General features: G+C 63.8%; 1 protein-coding gene across 1 annotated transcript in view; it reads left to right on the forward strand.

Annotated features, from left to right (window-relative positions):
* The window catches only part of LOC123670461 (neprilysin-4-like), a 47,036-nt gene that overhangs the window by 14,597 nt on the left and 18,547 nt on the right, over window positions 1–13,892 (forward strand). The window contains exons 9-15 of the mRNA XM_045603954.1: window positions 75–251; window positions 4,083–4,186; window positions 4,545–4,603; window positions 4,677–4,725; window positions 4,995–5,062; window positions 5,239–5,372; window positions 6,043–6,213. Of these exons, the coding sequence (XP_045459910.1) occupies window positions 75–251; window positions 4,083–4,186; window positions 4,545–4,603; window positions 4,677–4,725; window positions 4,995–5,062; window positions 5,239–5,372; window positions 6,043–6,213 (762 nt within the window). The remainder of the gene's footprint in view (window positions 1–74; window positions 252–4,082; window positions 4,187–4,544; window positions 4,604–4,676; window positions 4,726–4,994; window positions 5,063–5,238; window positions 5,373–6,042; window positions 6,214–13,892) is intronic.

Below are 13,892 nucleotides of genomic sequence, written 5' to 3' on the forward strand. Positions count from 1 at the left end.
TGCAGAACATAAGCCAGAATACACTATATTATGGAACTCGTCACCGACTCATCATTTATTATACTGTCTCCCAGGCGATCGAAATGATCGAAGACGTGCGCGAGGCGTTCGCCCAGGCCGCCGCCCAGCTGCAGTGGATGGACGACGCCACGCGCGCCACCACGCTGAGCAAGCTGCGCGCCATCCGCACCTTCGTGGGCTTCCCCTCCTGGCTGCTGGCGCGCGCGCAGCTGGACGACCACTACAAGCACGTGAGTGCAAGCACGCTGCTTCTGTATTTGTTTCTTTTATAACTGAGCAAGCTGCGCGCCATCCGCACCTTCGTGGGCTTCCCCTCCTGGCTGCTGGCGCGCGCGCAGCTGGACGACCACTACAAGCACGTGAGTGCAAGCACGCTGCTTCTGTATTTGTTTCTTTTATAACTGAGCAAGCTGCGCGCCATCCGCACCTTCGTGGGCTTCCCCTCCTGGCTGCTGGCGCGCGCGCAGCTGGACGACCACTACAAGCACGTGAGTGCAAGCACGCTGCTTCTGTATTTGTTTCTTTTATAACTGAGCAAGCTGCGCGCCATCCGCACCTTCGTGGGCTTCCCCTCCTGGCTGCTGGCGCGCGCGCAGCTGGACGACCACTACAAGCACGTGAGTGCAAGCACGCTGCTTCTGTATTTGTTTCTTTTATAACTGAGCAAGCTGCGCGCCATCCGCACCTTCGTGGGCTTCCCCTCCTGGCTGCTGGCGCGCGCGCAGCTGGACGACCACTACAAGCACGTGAGTGCAAGCACGCTGCTTCTGTATTTGTTTCTTTTATAACTGAGCAAGCTGCGCGCCATCCGCACCTTCGTGGGCTTCCCCTCCTGGCTGCTGGCGCGCGCGCAGCTGGACGACCACTACAAGCACGTGAGTGCAAGCACGCTGCTTCTGTATTTGTTTCTTTTATAACTGAGCAAGCTGCGCGCCATCCGCACCTTCGTGGGCTTCCCCTCCTGGCTGCTGGCGCGCGCGCAGCTGGACGACCACTACAAGCACGTGAGTGCAAGCACGCTGCTTCTGTATTTGTTTCTTTTATAACTGAGCAAGCTGCGCGCCATCCGCACCTTCGTGGGCTTCCCCTCCTGGCTGCTGGCGCGCGCGCAGCTGGACGACCACTACAAGCACGTGAGTGCAAGCACGCTGCTTCTGTATTTGTTTCTTTTATAACTGAGCAAGCTGCGCGCCATCCGCACCTTCGTGGGCTTCCCCTCCTGGCTGCTGGCGCGCGCGCAGCTGGACGACCACTACAAGCACGTGAGTGCAAGCACGCTGCTTCTGTATTTGTTTCTTTTATAACTGAGCAAGCTGCGCGCCATCCGCACCTTCGTGGGCTTCCCCTCCTGGCTGCTGGCGCGCGCGCAGCTGGACGACCACTACAAGCACGTGAGTGCAAGCACGCTGCTTCTGTATTTGTTTCTTTTATAACTGAGCAAGCTGCGCGCCATCCGCACCTTCGTGGGCTTCCCCTCCTGGCTGCTGGCGCGCGCGCAGCTGGACGACCACTACAAGCACGTGAGTGCAAGCACGCTGCTTCTGTATTTGTTTCTTTTATAACTGAGCAAGCTGCGCGCCATCCGCACCTTCGTGGGCTTCCCCTCCTGGCTGCTGGCGCGCGCGCAGCTGGACGACCACTACAAGCACGTGAGTGCAAGCACGCTGCTTCTGTATTTGTTTCTTTTATAACTGAGCAAGCTGCGCGCCATCCGCACCTTCGTGGGCTTCCCCTCCTGGCTGCTGGCGCGCGCGCAGCTGGACGACCACTACAAGCACGTGAGTGCAAGCACGCTGCTTCTGTATTTGTTTCTTTTATAACTGAGCAAGCTGCGCGCCATCCGCACCTTCGTGGGCTTCCCCTCCTGGCTGCTGGCGCGCGCGCAGCTGGACGACCACTACAAGCACGTGAGTGCAAGCACGCTGCTTCTGTATTTGTTTCTTTTATAACTGAGCAAGCTGCGCGCCATCCGCACCTTCGTGGGCTTCCCCTCCTGGCTGCTGGCGCGCGCGCAGCTGGACGACCACTACAAGCACGTGAGTGCAAGCACGCTGCTTCTGTATTTGTTTCTTTTATAACTGAGCAAGCTGCGCGCCATCCGCACCTTCGTGGGCTTCCCCTCCTGGCTGCTGGCGCGCGCGCAGCTGGACGACCACTACAAGCACGTGAGTGCAAGCACGCTGCTTCTGTATTTGTTTCTTTTATAACTGAGCAAGCTGCGCGCCATCCGCACCTTCGTGGGCTTCCCCTCCTGGCTGCTGGCGCGCGCGCAGCTGGACGACCACTACAAGCACGTGAGTGCAAGCACGCTGCTTCTGTATTTGTTTCTTTTATAACTGAGCAAGCTGCGCGCCATCCGCACCTTCGTGGGCTTCCCCTCCTGGCTGCTGGCGCGCGCGCAGCTGGACGACCACTACAAGCACGTGAGTGCAAGCACGCTGCTTCTGTATTTGTTTCTTTTATAACTGAGCAAGCTGCGCGCCATCCGCACCTTCGTGGGCTTCCCCTCCTGGCTGCTGGCGCGCGCGCAGCTGGACGACCACTACAAGCACGTGAGTGCAAGCACGCTGCTTCTGTATTTGTTTCTTTTATAACTGAGCAAGCTGCGCGCCATCCGCACCTTCGTGGGCTTCCCCTCCTGGCTGCTGGCGCGCGCGCAGCTGGACGACCACTACAAGCACGTGAGTGCAAGCACGCTGCTTCTGTATTTGTTTCTTTTATAACTGAGCAAGCTGCGCGCCATCCGCACCTTCGTGGGCTTCCCCTCCTGGCTGCTGGCGCGCGCGCAGCTGGACGACCACTACAAGCACGTGAGTGCAAGCACGCTGCTTCTGTATTTGTTTCTTTTATAACTGAGCAAGCTGCGCGCCATCCGCACCTTCGTGGGCTTCCCCTCCTGGCTGCTGGCGCGCGCGCAGCTGGACGACCACTACAAGCACGTGAGTGCAAGCACGCTGCTTCTGTATTTGTTTCTTTTATAACTGAGCAAGCTGCGCGCCATCCGCACCTTCGTGGGCTTCCCCTCCTGGCTGCTGGCGCGCGCGCAGCTGGACGACCACTACAAGCACGTGAGTGCAAGCACGCTGCTTCTGTATTTGTTTCTTTTATAACTGAGCAAGCTGCGCGCCATCCGCACCTTCGTGGGCTTCCCCTCCTGGCTGCTGGCGCGCGCGCAGCTGGACGACCACTACAAGCACGTGAGTGCAAGCACGCTGCTTCTGTATTTGTTTCTTTTATAACTATACTACATAATCAAGCCAATACTGCGGTCACCAACCCGCCTGCCCAGCGTGGTGACTATGGGCAAAACACATGAGTTCACGTTATTTTTGGTGTAAACTTGTGGAGGCCTATGTCCAGCAGTGGACTGTATAGGCTGTAATGATGACATAATCACCCCTTTTTCCCGTAGGGGTAGGCAGAGACCACTTATTTTCACTTGCTACGATCCTTACAAACTTCTTTCGCTTCGTCCACTTTCATTATTCCCTTCTTATATGCTCTTCGGTTTAGGGTACTCTTGATTTCAAAAAAGGCGGAGATTTCTCAATTCAATCGTATATTTATTTTATGTGTGCTCACGGATAACTTCGTCGTTTATGATCCGATTTTGATGATTCTATTTTTGTTGGAAACCAGGATATTATGATGGCATCCCAGAGAAATCGAGGGGATCCTTCGAAAATCGTAGCATTTGTTAATTTAACTTGTCGATGTAATTGCAACCGGTTATTTCGTTTGCTAGCTAACACAATTATATTAACATCTGTCCTTTAAATGGGAATCCTGTAGTTGTTATAGATCATGCTACACTAGAAAAAAATCCTAGCCCTTTTTTAATTTTATTTTCTCTTAATATACCACCTACTCTAACAAGTTATTTCTGCATAAGTCGTCCTTTGATTATCGTGATCATGATATATTATCGTAATTACGCCCTCATTGAACATTGAAAAATCAATAATCCTGTGAATTTTGTCCGACCGCATATATCTTCAAAAATTTACTGTATAGCTGTTGTATTAATTTTACAAACATAAAAAAGAAATCTGTCAATACAGGTCGAAGTGGTCGAAGGAGACTTGTTTGAGTCCTACCTGAAGTTGACGTGGGCGATGGTCAAGAAGTCATTAGAAACTCTCAGAGAAAAACCTGACAGGAACAGGTAAAATTCACTCTACTTAAAGTTGTATATATTTACAGGTTGGTCACCTTGGAACTTATAAAGCTGACCTATGGTGGGGTAACCATCCAACTGCTGGCTTTGAAATATACAGGCCGAAGACGGGCAGCAGCGTCTTCGGTGCGACAAAGCCTGCCCTGCGGTCACCAACCCACCTACCCAGCGTGGTAACTATGGGCAAAACACATGAGTTCACGCCATTTTTGGCGTGAACTTGTAGAGGCCTACGTCCAGTAGTGGACTGGAATAGGCTGAAGTGATGATATTTACAGGTATCATGATTAAACAAATTATTACAAGGCTTACGGAAGATTATGTAAGTTCTTCATTTCCTTTACAGGTGGGTAGCGACAGCTACTACGGTGAATGCATTTTACTCGGCGACTCTAAACTCAGTCAGTAAGTAATCACATCGACATTTGAATACAAATTAATATTTTCAAATTCTTTAAAGCTAATTTTCTATTTTCAGCATTCCCGGCCGGTATCCTCCAACCGCCTTTCTACGGAAACGGAATTGAGTATGTAACAATGTTAAAAGTGTGATTTTTTTTAAGTAAAACTTTTTTACGCATGCTTGATTTGAGGAGAAAGTTAGTGAATGCGTGACGAGAGCATTGCGAAAAATATGATCGGGCGAGGTGAACGGAAGTTGAGAGGGAGATATAAGTTAGTAATGATAGAAAGAGAGAGAGAGTTATTTTTCTTTTATTACTGTAGGGACAATTAAAGGAGTTTTACTTCATTTGCTTGGTGTATAAACATGATCTTTAACAATTATTATTTTTAGGGCGATTAATTATGGATCTATTGGAGCTATCATGGGACACGAAATTACACACGGATTCGACGATCAAGGTACCCATTTTAATTATATAATAAATTTATACATTTCAGTATAGCATATAAAATACCAGTCCCAATCTTGACCCTAGTAAATCCTCTTTCATTCAATATAGTTTACCATAACGTCCTAAGTAGTATTTAGTGAAATCAGCCAACTCGATTGAAATTAATAGAACATGACCCGCCAGGTCGCCGCTACGACGAGCACGGCAACCTGGCGCAGTGGTGGTCGGCCGGCACGCTGGAGCACTACGCGGCGCGCGTGCGCTGCATCGTGCGCCAGTACAGCAACTACAGCCTGCCGGAGCTGCCCGGCTACCAGGTGAGTGCTGGCTACCAGAGCAATGTGGTGGATTAACGTGCTGGATTCTGAGGCTGAATCATCGGATTTAACAATTGCAGTTCATTAGTTTAGACGAATTAGGCTCTAAAGAGCCCACTTATTCCTGGTTGTTATCATGTACACCTGATAGCGATCGTTACTCATAGTAGGGAATATGTCAACCCGCATTGGAGCAGCGTGGTGGATTAAGTTCTGATCCTTCTCCTATATAGGGAAAAAGGCCTATGCCCAGTAGTGGGATATTATAGGCTGAGGCGAGCCCACTTTGACTTTAGCTATTTAAGTCTCTCCGTAGCTTACCTAATTGAGAGTCAGTAAATCGGGCTAGAAGTGGTCAGCGCCACTGCCCCGGAGTCGCTACACGAGCAAGCCCAAGACGAAGATGACGATGAAGGTTGCACTGATGTTCATGCTCGGGGTCGCCAGTTTGGTGATGTGAGGAATCACGTCGGGGTCACCAGTTTGGTAGCGTCTGAAACGTGTAAAGAATCACGTCCGCCATCGAAAACGGAGAATCCTCCGGCCAGAGCGAAGTTGTTGTCGGGATCTTGTATATATACTTAATCACTTTGAAAACTCTGATAGCGCGATGTAGTTACGTCAGTTTTGTCTAATTACGTAGTTTGTAGTCGCCACATGTCCCCCCCAGGTGCACGGGTTCAACACGCAGGGCGAGAACATCGCCGACAACGGCGGGCTGCGCGCCGCGCTGCGCGCCTACGAGCGCCTGGCGCGCCGCCGGCCCGCCGCGCGCCGCGCCGCGCTGCCGGGGCTGGCGGCGCTGCGGCCCCACCAGCTGTTCTTCCTGGGGTTCGCGCAGGTCTGTACCGACTGGCCCGCCAGCACTTATATATTACCTACGAGCGCCTGGCGCGCCGCCGCCCCGCCGCGCGCCGCGCCGCGCTGCCGGGGCTGGCGGCGCTGCGGCCCCACCAGCTGTTCTTCCTGGGGTTCGCGCAGGTCTGTACCGACTGGCCCGCCAGCACTTATATATTACCTACGAGCGCCTGGCGCGCCGCCACCCCGCCGCGCGCCGCGCCGCGCTGCCGGGCCTGGCGGCGCTGCGGCCCCACCAGCTGTTCTTCCTGGGGTTCGCGCAGGTCTGTACCGACTGGCCCGCCAGCACTTATATATTACCTACGAGCGCCTGGCGCGCCGCCGCCCCGCCGCGCGCCGCGCCGCGCTGCCGGGCCTGGCGGCGCTGCGGCCCCACCAGCTGTTCTTCCTGGGGTTCGCGCAGGTCTGTACCGACTGGCCCGCCAGCACTTATATATTACCTACGAGCGCCTGGCGCGCCGCCGCCCCGCCGCGCGCCGCGCCGCGCTGCCGGGCCTGGCGGCGCTGCGGCCCCACCAGCTGTTCTTCCTGGGGTTCGCGCAGGTCTGTACCGACTGGCCCGCCAGCACTTATATATTACCTACGAGCGCCTGGCGCGCCGCCGCCCCGCCGCGCGCCGCGCCGCGCTGCCGGGCCTGGCGGCGCTGCGGCCCCACCAGCTGTTCTTCCTGGGGTTCGCGCAGGTCTGTACCGACTGGCCCGCCAGCACTTATATATTACCTACGAGCGCCTGGCGCGCCGCCGCCCCGCCGCGCGCCGCGCCGCGCTGCCGGGCCTGGCGGCGCTGCGGCCCCACCAGCTGTTCTTCCTGGGGTTCGCGCAGGTCTGTACCGACTGGCCCGCCAGCACTTATATATTACCTACGAGCGCCTGGCGCGCCGCCGCCCCGCCGCGCGCCGCGCCGCGCTGCCGGGCCTGGCGGCGCTGCGGCCCCACCAGCTGTTCTTCCTGGGGTTCGCGCAGGTCTGTACCGACTGGCCCGCCAGCACTTATATATTACCTACGAGCGCCTGGCGCGCCGCCGCCCCGCCGCGCGCCGCGCCGCGCTGCCGGGCCTGGCGGCGCTGCGGCCCCACCAGCTGTTCTTCCTGGGGTTCGCGCAGGTCTGTACCGACTGGCCCGCCAGCACTTATATATTACCTACGAGCGCCTGGCGCGCCGCCGCCCCGCCGCGCGCCGCGCCGCGCTGCCGGGCCTGGCGGCGCTGCGGCCCCACCAGCTGTTCTTCCTGGGGTTCGCGCAGGTCTGTACCGACTGGCCCGCCAGCACTTATATATTACCTACGAGCGCCTGGCGCGCCGCCGCCCCGCCGCGCGCCGCGCCGCGCTGCCGGGCCTGGCGGCGCTGCGGCCCCACCAGCTGTTCTTCCTGGGGTTCGCGCAGGTCTGTACCGACTGGCCCGCCAGCACTTATATATTACCTACGAGCGCCTGGCGCGCCGCCGCCCCGCCGCGCGCCGCGCCGCGCTGCCGGGCCTGGCGGCGCTGCGGCCCCACCAGCTGTTCTTCCTGGGGTTCGCGCAGGTCTGTACCGACTGGCCCGCCAGCACTTATATATTACCTACGAGCGCCTGGCGCGCCGCCGCCCCGCCGCGCGCCGCGCCGCGCTGCCGGGCCTGGCGGCGCTGCGGCCCCACCAGCTGTTCTTCCTGGGGTTCGCGCAGGTCTGTACCGACTGGCCCGCCAGCACTTATATATTACCTACGAGCGCCTGGCGCGCCGCCGCCCCGCCGCGCGCCGCGCCGCGCTGCCGGGCCTGGCGGCGCTGCGGCCCCACCAGCTGTTCTTCCTGGGGTTCGCGCAGGTCTGTACCGACTGGCCCGCCAGCACTTATATATTACCTACGAGCGCCTGGCGCGCCGCCGCCCCGCCGCGCGCCGCGCCGCGCTGCCGGGCCTGGCGGCGCTGCGGCCCCACCAGCTGTTCTTCCTGGGGTTCGCGCAGGTCTGTACCGACTGGCCCGCCAGCACTTATATATTACCTACGAGCGCCTGGCGCGCCGCCGCCCCGCCGCGCGCCGCGCCGCGCTGCCGGGCCTGGCGGCGCTGCGGCCCCACCAGCTGTTCTTCCTGGGGTTCGCGCAGGTCTGTACCGACTGGCCCGCCAGCACTTATATATTACCTACGAGCGCCTGGCGCGCCGCCGCCCCGCCGCGCGCCGCGCCGCGCTGCCGGGCCTGGCGGCGCTGCGGCCCCACCAGCTGTTCTTCCTGGGGTTCGCGCAGGTCTGTACCGACTGGCCCGCCAGCACTTATATATTACCTACGAGCGCCTGGCGCGCCGCCGCCCCGCCGCGCGCCGCGCCGCGCTGCCGGGCCTGGCGGCGCTGCGGCCCCACCAGCTGTTCTTCCTGGGGTTCGCGCAGGTCTGTACCGACTGGCCCGCCAGCACTTATATATTACCTACGAGCGCCTGGCGCGCCGCCGCCCCGCCGCGCGCCGCGCCGCGCTGCCGGGCCTGGCGGCGCTGCGGCCCCACCAGCTGTTCTTCCTGGGGTTCGCGCAGGTCTGTACCGACTGGCCCGCCAGCACTTATATATTACCTACGAGCGCCTGGCGCGCCGCCGCCCCGCCGCGCGCCGCGCCGCGCTGCCGGGCCTGGCGGCGCTGCGGCCCCACCAGCTGTTCTTCCTGGGGTTCGCGCAGGTCTGTACCGACTGGCCCGCCAGCACTTATATATTACCTACGAGCGCCTGGCGCGCCGCCGCCCCGCCGCGCGCCGCGCCGCGCTGCCGGGCCTGGCGGCGCTGCGGCCCCACCAGCTGTTCTTCCTGGGGTTCGCGCAGGTCTGTACCGACTGGCCCGCCAGCACTTATATATTACCTACGAGCGCCTGGCGCGCCGCCGCCCCGCCGCGCGCCGCGCCGCGCTGCCGGGCCTGGCGGCGCTGCGGCCCCACCAGCTGTTCTTCCTGGGGTTCGCGCAGGTCTGTACCGACTGGCCCGCCAGCACTTATATATTACCTACGAGCGCCTGGCGCGCCGCCGGCCCGCCGCGCGCCGCGCCGCGCTGCCGGGCCTGGCGGCGCTGCGGCCCCACCAGCTGTTCTTCCTGGGGTTCGCGCAGGTCTGTACCGACTGGCCCGCCAGCACTTATATATTACCTACGAGCGCCTGGCGCGCCGCCGCCCCGCCGCGCGCCGCGCCGCGCTGCCGGGCCTGGCGGCGCTGCGGCCCCACCAGCTGTTCTTCCTGGGGTTCGCGCAGGTCTGTACCGACTGGCCCGCCAGCACTTATATATTACCTACGAGCGCCTGGCGCGCCGCCGCCCCGCCGCGCGCCGCGCCGCGCTGCCGGGCCTGGCGGCGCTGCGGCCCCACCAGCTGTTCTTCCTGGGGTTCGCGCAGGTCTGTACCGACTGGCCCGCCAGCACTTATATATTACCTACGAGCGCCTGGCGCGCCGCCGCCCCGCCGCGCGCCGCGCCGCGCTGCCGGGCCTGGCGGCGCTGCGGCCCCACCAGCTGTTCTTCCTGGGGTTCGCGCAGGTCTGTACCGACTGGCCCGCCAGCACTTATATATTACCTACGAGCGCCTGGCGCGCCGCCGCCCCGCCGCGCGCCGCGCCGCGCTGCCGGGCCTGGCGGCGCTGCGGCCCCACCAGCTGTTCTTCCTGGGGTTCGCGCAGGTCTGTACCGACTGGCCCGCCAGCACTTATATATTACCTACGAGCGCCTGGCGCGCTGCGGCCCCACCAGCTGTTCTTCCTGGGGTTCGCGCAGGTCTGTACCGACTGGCCCGCCAGCACTTATATATTACCTACGAGCGCCTGGCGCGCCGCCGCCCCGCCGCGCGCCGCGCCGCGCTGCCGGGCCTGGCGGCGCTGCGGCCCCACCAGCTGTTCTTCCTGGGGTTCGCGCAGGTCTGTACCGACTGGCCCGCCAGCACTTATATATTACCTACGAGCGCCTGGCGCGCTGCGGCCCCACCAGCTGTTCTTCCTGGGGTTCGCGCAGGTCTGTACCGACTGGCCCGCCAGCACTTATATATTACCTACGAGCGCCTGGCGCGCCGCCGCCCCGCCGCGCGCCGCGCCGCGCTGCCGGGCCTGGCGGCGCTGCGGCCCCACCAGCTGTTCTTCCTGGGGTTCGCGCAGGTCTGTACCGACTGGCCCGCCAGCACTTATATATTACCTACGAGCGCCTGGCGCGCCGCCGCCCCGCCGCGCGCCGCGCCGCGCTGCCGGGCCTGGCGGCGCTGCGGCCCCACCAGCTGTTCTTCCTGGGGTTCGCGCAGGTCTGTACCGACTGGCCCGCCAGCACTTATATATTACCTACGAGCGCCTGGCGCGCCGCCGCCCCGCCGCGCGCCGCGCCGCGCTGCCGGGCCTGGCGGCGCTGCGGCCCCACCAGCTGTTCTTCCTGGGGTTCGCGCAGGTCTGTACCGACTGGCCCGCCAGCACTTATATATTACCTACGAGCGCCTGGCGCGCCGCCGCCCCGCCGCGCGCCGCGCCGCGCTGCCGGGCCTGGCGGCGCTGCGGCCCCACCAGCTGTTCTTCCTGGGGTTCGCGCAGGTCTGTACCGACTGGCCCGCCAGCACTTATATATTACCTACGAGCGCCTGGCGCGCCGCCGCCCCGCCGCGCGCCGCGCCGCGCTGCCGGGCCTGGCGGCGCTGCGGCCCCACCAGCTGTTCTTCCTGGGGTTCGCGCAGGTCTGTACCGACTGGCCCGCCAGCACTTATATATTACCTACGAGCGCCTGGCGCGCCGCCGCCCCGCCGCGCGCCGCGCCGCGCTGCCGGGCCTGGCGGCGCTGCGGCCCCACCAGCTGTTCTTCCTGGGGTTCGCGCAGGTCTGTACCGACTGGCCCGCCAGCACTTATATATTACCTACGAGCGCCTGGCGCGCCGCCGCCCCGCCGCGCGCCGCGCCGCGCTGCCGGGCCTGGCGGCGCTGCGGCCCCACCAGCTGTTCTTCCTGGGGTTCGCGCAGGTCTGTACCGACTGGCCCGCCAGCACTTATATATTACCTACGAGCGCCTGGCGCGCCGCCGCCCCGCCGCGCGCCGCGCCGCGCTGCCGGGCCTGGCGGCGCTGCGGCCCCACCAGCTGTTCTTCCTGGGGTTCGCGCAGGTCTGTACCGACTGGCCCGCCAGCACTTATATATTACCTACGAGCGCCTGGCGCGCCGCCGCCCCGCCGCGCGCCGCGCCGCGCTGCCGGGCCTGGCGGCGCTGCGGCCCCACCAGCTGTTCTTCCTGGGGTTCGCGCAGGTCTGTACCGACTGGCCCGCCAGCACTTATATATTACCTACGAGCGCCTGGCGCGCCGCCGCCCCGCCGCGCGCCGCGCCGCGCTGCCGGGCCTGGCGGCGCTGCGGCCCCACCAGCTGTTCTTCCTGGGGTTCGCGCAGGTCTGTACCGACTGGCCCGCCAGCACTTATATATTACCTACGAGCGCCTGGCGCGCCGCCGCCCCGCCGCGCGCCGCGCCGCGCTGCCGGGCCTGGCGGCGCTGCGGCCCCACCAGCTGTTCTTCCTGGGGTTCGCGCAGGTCTGTACCGACTGGCCCGCCAGCACTTATATATTACCTACGAGCGCCTGGCGCGCCGCCGCCCCGCCGCGCGCCGCGCCGCGCTGCCGGGCCTGGCGGCGCTGCGGCCCCACCAGCTGTTCTTCCTGGGGTTCGCGCAGGTCTGTACCGACTGGCCCGCCAGCACTTATATATTACCTACGAGCGCCTGGCGCGCCGCCGCCCCGCCGCGCGCCGCGCCGCGCTGCCGGGCCTGGCGGCGCTGCGGCCCCACCAGCTGTTCTTCCTGGGGTTCGCGCAGGTCTGTACCGACTGGCCCGCCAGCACTTATATATTACCTACGAGCGCCTGGCGCGCCGCCGCCCCGCCGCGCGCCGCGCCGCGCTGCCGGGCCTGGCGGCGCTGCGGCCCCACCAGCTGTTCTTCCTGGGGTTCGCGCAGGTCTGTACCGACTGGCCCGCCAGCACTTATATATTACCTACGAGCGCCTGGCGCGCTGCGGCCCCACCAGCTGTTCTTCCTGGGGTTCGCGCAGGTCTGTACCGACTGGCCCGCCAGCACTTATATATTACCTACGAGCGCCTGGCGCGCCGCCGCCCCGCCGCGCGCCGCGCCGCGCTGCCGGGCCTGGCGGCGCTGCGGCCCCACCAGCTGTTCTTCCTGGGGTTCGCGCAGGTCTGTACCGACTGGCCCGCCAGCACTTATATATTACCTACGAGCGCCTGGCGCGCTGCGGCCCCACCAGCTGTTCTTCCTGGGGTTCGCGCAGGTCTGTACCGACTGGCCCGCCAGCACTTATATATTACCTACGAGCGCCTGGCGCGCCGCCGCCCCGCCGCGCGCCGCGCCGCGCTGCCGGGCCTGGCGGCGCTGCGGCCCCACCAGCTGTTCTTCCTGGGGTTCGCGCAGGTCTGTACCGACTGGCCCGCCAGCACTTATATATTACCTACGAGCGCCTGGCGCGCTGCGGCCCCACCAGCTGTTCTTCCTGGGGTTCGCGCAGGTCTATACCGACTGGCCCGCCAGCACTTATATATTACCTACGAGCGCCTGGCGCGCCGCCGCCCCGCCGCGCGCCGCGCCGCGCTGCCGGGCCTGGCGGCGCTGCGGCCCCACCAGCTGTTCTTCCTGGGGTTCGCGCAGGTCTGTACCGACTGGCCCGCCAGCACTTATATATTACCTACGAGCGCCTGGCGCGCTGCGGCCCCACCAGCTGTTCTTCCTGGGGTTCGCGCAGGTCTGTACCGACTGGCCCGCCAGCACTTATATATTACCTACGAGCGCCTGGCGCGCCGCCGCCCCGCCGCGCGCCGCGCCGCGCTGCCGGGCCTGGCGGCGCTGCGGCCCCACCAGCTGTTCTTCCTGGGGTTCGCGCAGGTCTGTACCGACTGGCCCGCCAGCACTTATATATTACCTACGAGCGCCTGGCGCGCCGCCGCCCCGCCGCGCGCCGCGCCGCGCTGCCGGGCCTGGCGGCGCTGCGGCCCCACCAGCTGTTCTTCCTGGGGTTCGCGCAGGTCTGTACCGACTGGCCCGCCAGCACTTATATATTACCTACGAGCGCCTGGCGCGCCGCCGCCCCGCCGCGCGCCGCGCCGCGCTGCCGGGCCTGGCGGCGCTGCGGCCCCACCAGCTGTTCTTCCTGGGGTTCGCGCAGGTCTGTACCGACTGGCCCGCCAGCACTTATATATTACCTACGAGCGCCTGGCGCGCCGCCGCCCCGCCGCGCGCCGCGCCGCGCTGCCGGGCCTGGCGGCGCTGCGGCCCCACCAGCTGTTCTTCCTGGGGTTCGCGCAGGTCTGTACCGACTGGCCCGCCAGCACTTATATATTACCTACGAGCGCCTGGCGCGCCGCCGCCCCGCCGCGCGCCGCGCCGCGCTGCCGGGCCTGGCGGCGCTGCGGCCCCACCAGCTGTTCTTCCTGGGGTTCGCGCAGGTCTGTACCGACTGGCCCGCCAGCACTTATATATTACCTACGAGCGCCTGGCGCGCCGCCGCCCCGCCGCGCGCCGCGCCGCGCTGCCGGGCCTGGCGGCGCTGCGGCCCCACCAGCTGTTCTTCCTGGGGTTCGCGCAGGTCTGTACCGACTGGCCCGCCAGCACTTATATATTACCTACGAGCGCCTGGCGCGCCGCCGCCCCGCCGCGCGCCGCGCCGCGCTGCCGGGCCTGGCGGCGCTGCGGCCCCACCA

This window comes from Melitaea cinxia, chromosome 4 (genome assembly GCF_905220565.1).
Source record: "Melitaea cinxia chromosome 4, ilMelCinx1.1, whole genome shotgun sequence".
Classification (NCBI taxonomy): Eukaryota; Metazoa; Arthropoda; class Insecta; order Lepidoptera; family Nymphalidae; genus Melitaea; species Melitaea cinxia.